General features: G+C 49.2%; 2 protein-coding genes across 2 annotated transcripts; one reads left to right on the top strand and one right to left on the bottom strand.

Moving 5' to 3' along the window:
* Positions 1 to 118: 118 nt before the first annotated feature.
* LOC119268833 (rho guanine nucleotide exchange factor 8-like) lies at positions 119 to 2,853 on the top strand. Its single transcript, XM_037550540.1, has 7 exons — positions 119 to 623; positions 720 to 836; positions 960 to 1,114; positions 1,201 to 1,275; positions 1,361 to 1,633; positions 1,852 to 2,163; positions 2,286 to 2,853. Exons 1-7 carry the CDS (start codon positions 371 to 373, stop codon positions 2,664 to 2,666), a joined length of 1,566 nt encoding a protein of 521 aa, XP_037406437.1. The 5' UTR covers positions 119 to 370; the 3' UTR covers positions 2,667 to 2,853.
* Positions 2,854 to 2,995: 142 nt separating this feature from the next.
* Positions 2,996 to 5,311, bottom strand: LOC119268834 (peroxiredoxin-2C). The gene is made up of 3 exons (XM_037550541.1): positions 5,057 to 5,311; positions 4,153 to 4,232; positions 2,996 to 3,483 (listed from the first exon to the last, which is right to left on the bottom strand). The coding sequence occupies exons 1-3, from the start codon at positions 5,209 to 5,211 to the stop codon at positions 3,230 to 3,232; spliced, it is 489 nt and encodes a 162-aa protein (XP_037406438.1). The 5' UTR covers positions 5,212 to 5,311; the 3' UTR covers positions 2,996 to 3,229.
* Positions 5,312 to 6,611: the final 1,300 nt, after the last annotated feature.

Raw genomic sequence — 6,611 nt, 5'->3', positions numbered from 1 at the left:
TGCTTATATTTGGTGTGGCCAAACAATGGCGCATCGATGATCGGCCATGCCATCTTTGGCTCGCTCCCCAACAAAACCACGGCCCCCACCGCGACGGGAGAAGGCAGCCAACCAGCCACACTCGCGCGCACACGCTTCAGCCGGTCGTACGTCGGGGGAGAGGCCACACACAAGGTCGCAACACCATCCAAGGCCTTCCCCCGCATGCACGCCGGCGAAGCGGCCGGCGTCCTCGTCAAAAACCAAACCCCCCGTCGAACACAAACGCCCGTGCACCAGTCGAGCGGCCCAGCTTCCCTCATACCTGCGTGCCTCGATCTCGCCACACCCTGAACAGAGCCTCGACGGATTCCTACCGAGTTGCCGGGTCATGACGTTCAGTCCGTCCCTCTCGTCATCCTTCTCCTCCTCCTCCTCCCGGTTGCTGCGGTCGTCGTCGTCGTCATTGTCCTCGCAGTGCAGCACCAGCGGCAGGCGGAGCATGGACGAGGAAGCGGAGGCCGTCGTCGCGCCACTGCCGCCGATGCCGAAGCTGTCGAGGAGCCACGGGTCCAGGGCCGCGCGGGGACGGCACCTTGAACTCCCGCCAAAGAACGCCGCCCGGGACGTCGGGCCGCCTTCAGGTTTGATATTTGGTTTCCATGTGTTGTTGGCTGCTGGCCGTGGCAGTTGGTTCGTAGTTGCATAAGTTTTGACGTGGCTGCCGTATTGGGATGCAGAAATGGATTTGATGAAAGAGAGATTCGCCAAGCTGCTGCTCGGGGAGGACATGTCCGGCACCGGGAAAGGTGTCTCCTCGGCTCTCGCTCTCTCCAATTCCATCACAAACCTTGCAGGTAAAGTTAACGAGTGTACATGCAACAGTACTCTGTCGATCTCTTGTTCTGTTCCTGTTCCTTCCCTCTCCATGACATTGTTCCTCCCTCCTTCATGATGAAATTGGGCAACCGATTTTGCAGCCTCCGTGTTCGGGGAGCAGCGCCGCCTAGAGCCCATGTCGGCCGACCGAAAAGCGCGATGGAAGAAGGAGATCGGCTGGCTTCTGTCAGTCACCGATCACATCGTCGAATTCGTTCCGTTGCAACAGGTGTCCGAGGATGGCACCAGCATGGAGGTCACTCACTGTCTCACACCCACTAACACCAATAGGCTTTTCTAGCACTCATCACAAACGTTGCAACTTTTATCACACGCATGCAGGTGATGGGCACCCAGCTACGCAGGGACATTCTCATGAACATCCCCGCCTTGCGAAAACTCGACGCGATGCTCCTCGTACGCAAATTCTTAGGATCTTCATTCCGCGATCCTTTTCAACAATTTCCCGAGTCAAAGTTGATGTTTTGTGTATCTGGAACAGGGGTATCTTGACAACTTCAAGGACGAACAAGAGTACTGGTACGTGTCGAAAAACGCCAACGAGAGCGAGAAGGGTGATGCACCGAGAGACGGCGAGAAATGGTGGATCCCAACGGTGAGAGTCCCTCCCGAGGGTCTGTCCGACCAGTCGAGGAAGTGGCTCCAGCACCAGAAGGACATTGTCGGGCAAGTCCTCAAGGCAGCCATGGCCATCAATGCAAATGTCCTTGCACAGATGGAGATCCCAGAAGAATACATCGAGGCTCTACCCAAGGTTCACCTAATTCTAATAGATCCAATATATTTTCCCAAATTGTAGTACTCTCTCCAATCCAAAAAAGAAGTGTGGCTTTAGTTCAAATTTGAACTAAAGCTGGACTAGAGCCACAACACTTTCTTTTGGATCGGAGGGAGTATTAATGTAGTAGTATAATTCTTCGGACAGAAAGAAATTCTAAGGCTAATCAAACAGAGTGGCTGCTTCTCTTGCAGAATGGGAGGGAAAGTCTCGGAGACTCCATATACAGAACCATAACCGATGATTATTTTGACCCCAACGGACTCATGGACTCCGTAGACCTATCGACGGAACACAAGATCGTCGATCTCAAGGACAGAATCGAGGCCTCCGTTGTCATCTGGCAGAGGAAACTCTGCAACAAGCTGTCATGGGGCCCCGGCATCAGCTTGGAGAAACGCGAGCAATTCGAGGAGCGCGCACAGACCGTCCTGCTCATCCTCAAGCACAAGTTCCCTGGATCTGGCCAGTCATCGCTTGAAATAAGCAAGATCCAATACAACAAGGTACCACTTAGTACATAGAGAAGCAGCAATGTTTCAGTTGCTTTCCGGACATGCTGCAGTGCTTTTTTTTTAGCTGCATGCTGCAGTACGTGTTTCCTATTCAATGTGCTCTTCTCTTTCAGGATGTTGGGTTTGCCATCTTGGAGAGCTACTCCAGGGCTCTCGAGAGCTTGGCGTTCGCGGTTCTGTCACGGATCGAGGACGTCCTCTATGCTGACACCATCGCTCGGGATCCGAGGCGCTTGAAATCGAGGCGGCGGCCTAGTTTAGAGGACGACAGCACTGAGTCTCTCGCCGTCGATGCCACGGAGGCCACTTCGGCCAAGTCCAGCGATTCATTTTGCTGGCAAGAGCTCGAGGACAGGAGCCTGGATTCCGGCAGTGGCAAGTTGAAGAAGATCCCCCGTATCGGCAGGAGGAAATCTATGCACGTAGAGAAGGTCGAGATGAACGTGAATGTGTGTGGTGCTGGTGCTGGATCAAGAAGCTTTTCTCATAGGTGAGACGGGCAGTTGGTGGTGGATCAAGAAGCTTTTCTCATAGGTGAGACGGGCAGTTTGCGTTGCTTCGACAGGGAGACATCTGGTGAAGAGAAGAGGCGCCTGTAAAATAGCTCAAAGTGAGATTGGGGAAGAAATTTCCTTCTCGTCTCAGCTGAGCTGCAATGAAATTAGCATAGCATTTTTTGTCGCCCTAAAGCATCAACGGTATGCTTGTTTCTTAAGCAGCAAAATCTAAATAACACAAAAACACATAAACAGTAATCTGCACCAACGTACCAGTTAAGACATCACCATGAAAAAAACACTTGCCTGTTGATTTCACAAGGTAATGACGATTCACACAAATACCACCCACACCATTTTCCTTGAACAATCTCAGAATGTTTGCAACACAACCAACAATTTGACCGGAAAACTCTGAAGTCACTTGCACCGCACATAAAGTACATGAAGAAATGCACATTGACAATTTATTCCCACTAGCAGTTCGGCAGACAAGTTCAAACTACATCGATATGACACAAGGTTTGGGTGATCGCTGCGATTCCGAAGCGCTGAAGCTCCTACAGTGCCTTGAGGATCTCCTCGGCACCAGAGATTGTGAACTGGCCACCTTCCTCGACGTTTGCGACGGTGACCTTGAGGTCGTCAGCAAGGAGAGCAAACCGCCTCGAACGAAGACCCAATCCTTTCTCCGTAAGATCAAGCTCAAGACCAAGTGCTTTTGTGTATGCTGCCGCTCCATCAGCAAGGAACTTCACATGCTTGTTGTCTGGGTATGTCTTCGCCCATGCTTTCATGACAAAGGGGTCATTAACTGCAAAACAATAGCATAGTGAATTAATCAAGTGTAATTATGGACCTAGCTGCTTTAAATCAAGATCATATGCTGAGGATAGTGTGTCCATTCGTATAGTAAGGTCATTGCAATTGCAACAACTAGGCTACAGGCCCGTTCTGCGTTCACACATCTTCTATATCTAAATACCTAGCCCCCACTAACCTATTTCTCTCAACATCCAAGCATGCCACCTCATCATGAAAGAAATGCTCACTTCTACATGCAACCATGCACAGAAAAAGGCCCACCTCAATATGCAGTTATGAATGCCATTTTTCATTCTATTATGCTATTTATATTTACTGAATTCTTTACAACTATATAATTGTCAAACACAATAAACCATACATATTTTCAGTTTTAGTTTTCACATTATTATTTCAAATATTCATGTCACATACAATCAAATATCTTTGAAATGTATTGCAAAATATTTCTGCAACAATATGAACCTGTCATTCAATGGTACCAGGGAGCTACCTTACTATTATACAGAGAACACTAAGAACTCAAAATATCTAATATATGCTTTCATGTGGCCATCCATGTTCAGGTAAAAAAAGTAATTGTCGGCAAAAATTACAGACAATATCTGCTTTCACAACATGATATAATGAACACATAAAAAAAATGCAGAAAGCATACCGCTGACAAGCAGGATCTCATCTACACCCTTGGCTTTGAGCTCCTCGGCCTGAGTAATGAAGCCTGGTACATGCTGATTGCTGCATTCATAGAAGATAACAGACACAATATGAGTGCTTTTTCTTCGACACCTATAAGTCCCAAACGTTCAGGATTTGACCATGGCAAATCCAGTGTTTTTTGTGGCAATTTATATTTGTTACCATGGCAAGTTTAGCTGGTAAGCACGGAAAATCCACCCGTAGTTTGTTTCTTGCCAGAAAATTGCCGTGCTTGCCAACTAAACTTGCCATCCTCAGTGTCAACTAAAATTGCCATGGAAAACATTCGATTTGCCATGGTCTACGAAACAGGATAAAGGAGCAACAGAATCCCGTTTTCTGAAAGAACAAGAAAAAAAAGTGCTGATTTGCCCGCAGGGTAGTGATTAGTGAAGTAAACACTCAGATATCTCAAACTTACTTAAAATATAAATTGAAACAGTGAAGCAAAAACAATCTACTAGAGTACTAGACCAAGCTCCACCAAAAATCCCGTCAAATCAGGCGGTTTAGAGCACTCGCTCACAAAATATCAATTTATGGAAGCTTAGCTAGATGCGTCCAGGTTCACAAATTCTAATCTACATGTGAAATTTGACAGGGAAAAGCTGGCAGTTAAGCCAAATCTTGCAGCTATTACGGTAAAAAATAAATCGATTCCGGAGGAACAGGGGATCCTGGCTCCTAAGCAAATCTAGATTTACAGGGGCCGGTTTCGCAGCAGCTATAAGCGAGAAGGAAAAAATCAATCTTGGATCCATCCGCTAACAATTCGGCCTCGCTATCGATCGGTTACAAGGGGTCAAACGCTCACTTCGTTTTTCTCGATCTGTTCGACTGTTTGTACTGGTGAAGGAAGATACCTGCAGGTGGGGGTGAAGGCGCCAGGGACACCGAAGAGGATGACCTTCTTGCCGGCGGCCAGGGAGTGGATGGAGACCTGCTGCATCTGGTCGCTCTCGTCGAACCACGCGAGCTGGCCGTCGGGGAGGGTGCTGCCCACGCCAATCGGAGCCATGGTGCTTGCTCTGGGTTTGGGGAGGGGAGAAGGAGTCTAGAACGGAAGGCAGGCGACAGGGAAGGAGGGGGTTGAAAAGGGATATATAGAAAACAATGTGGTATTGGTATCGAAGGCGAATATATAAATAGTGGATCGCAATTGATTGGGTTAATTGGCTTGCTGGTTGGTGGCCTTGGGTGTGTCGCCGGGTGTGAACGCCAAATTCTGGCAAATATGCTCTACCCTACCCTGCTCAGCAAGAAAAAGACGGAGTCCTGGGTAAATAATCTTGGGGCATCTCCGACGCACGTCAATCAACAAAAAAAAGAGTTTGCAAACGTCTTGAGACCGTATCTCCGACGCGCATCATCAAAACGTCCGGAGATATTTGAAAGGGCATGAACACTGGAAGCATCAGTATATGGTGGTCTCATGCCCTTCATGTAGGCTTGTATGTACGAAGCCATTGCTTTCTATAATATCATCCAACGGAAGCAGCAGCAGCATGTGGGTCCCATGTTGCTCCCTCTCTCTTACTTTATCCATCCTTTTCTTCCTCATTCACACACGCATCAGCCATGAGACAAACGACGGGCTGCTGTTAAGCCAGACCTTTTTTCTTTTTCTCTAGCCTTTTCCCTTAAGCACCCGCCTCTTCTGCAGGCAGCACTAGTACACTGCGAGGCATCCCTTCCTGACACCCGAACCTAGCTGGCCTGCGGAGCACCGAGTTGAGGCGACGCATTGGCCATGCCCGAATAGATAAACTGTTTGGAACATATCTCCAACGGATTTCATCAAAATGTCCGCAAATATCTGGGCCAAACGGTCCACACATTTTTAGGCCTTCGACGCGGGTCATCAAATTGAGTTGGACCGGTTAGGATGTCCGAAATCCTGCAGCCCGGCACCAAATCAAGGGGAGCCGTGATGGACTCCGACACAGCATGTCCTATCCAAAACCCCGCTCGGATCATGGGCATTCACAATCCTACCGCTCTTTCCGCGCCAAAGCCCGCTTTCTTAGCCCCGATTGCCTTTGTCCCCGCTTGTTCCGTCACCGCCGCGATGGATCCACGAGAACCCTTCACGATGTGTCGTCGTGCCAAACCCAGGCAAGCCCGCCTGCAATGCTCAGTCGGCAGAATGGCAAGGGTGCCGCACGAGGGAGAGGGCCACCAAGAAGGTGGCGGTCATGGCCGCTCAGGACGCAACTCCTCCTCCACAACGGGCCATCATGCCGGTATCGCTCGAGCAAAAACAACCCTCCCCTTCCCCCAGTTCATTTCGTTGTACTATTACGTCGACCAGCCTAAGACATAGCACTCTGCCGCCTTCTTCGTCTCTGGCAGCCTTCCATTGTAAAGTGTCGACCTCAACACCGACTACATATTCACAGAGACGCAATCGCCATAGCT

Source organism: Triticum dicoccoides, chromosome 3A, assembly GCF_002162155.2.
Source record: "Triticum dicoccoides isolate Atlit2015 ecotype Zavitan chromosome 3A, WEW_v2.0, whole genome shotgun sequence".
Taxonomy (NCBI): domain Eukaryota; kingdom Viridiplantae; phylum Streptophyta; class Magnoliopsida; order Poales; family Poaceae; genus Triticum; species Triticum dicoccoides.
The sequence above is the reverse complement of the archived record's forward strand: the minus strand, read 5'-3'. Positions and strand labels throughout refer to the sequence as shown.

What these genes read in the sequence shown, in the direction of transcription:
- LOC119268833 (XM_037550540.1), top strand. Translation starts at nt 371, where the DNA reads ATGACGTTCAGTCCGTCCCTCTCGTCATCCTTCTCCTCCTCCTCCTCC. An exon ending in TTCCATCACAAACCTTGCAG is followed by an intron (nt 837 to 959) that starts GTAAAGTTAACG and finishes CCGATTTTGCAG; the next exon opens with CCTCCGTGTTCGGGGAGCAG. An exon ending in AACTCGACGCGATGCTCCTC is followed by an intron (nt 1,276 to 1,360) that starts GTACGCAAATTC and finishes TATCTGGAACAG; the next exon opens with GGGTATCTTGACAACTTCAA.
- LOC119268834 (XM_037550541.1), bottom strand. Translation starts at nt 5,211, where the DNA reads ATGGCTCCGATTGGCGTGGGCAGCACCCTCCCCGACGGCCAGCTCGCG. An exon ending in GCCTTCACCCCCACCTGCAG is followed by an intron (nt 4,233 to 5,056) that starts GTATCTTCCTTC and finishes CTATGAATGCAG; the next exon opens with CAATCAGCATGTACCAGGCT. An exon ending in TGAGATCCTGCTTGTCAGCG is followed by an intron (nt 3,484 to 4,152) that starts GTATGCTTTCTG and finishes ATTGTTTTGCAG; the next exon opens with TTAATGACCCCTTTGTCATG.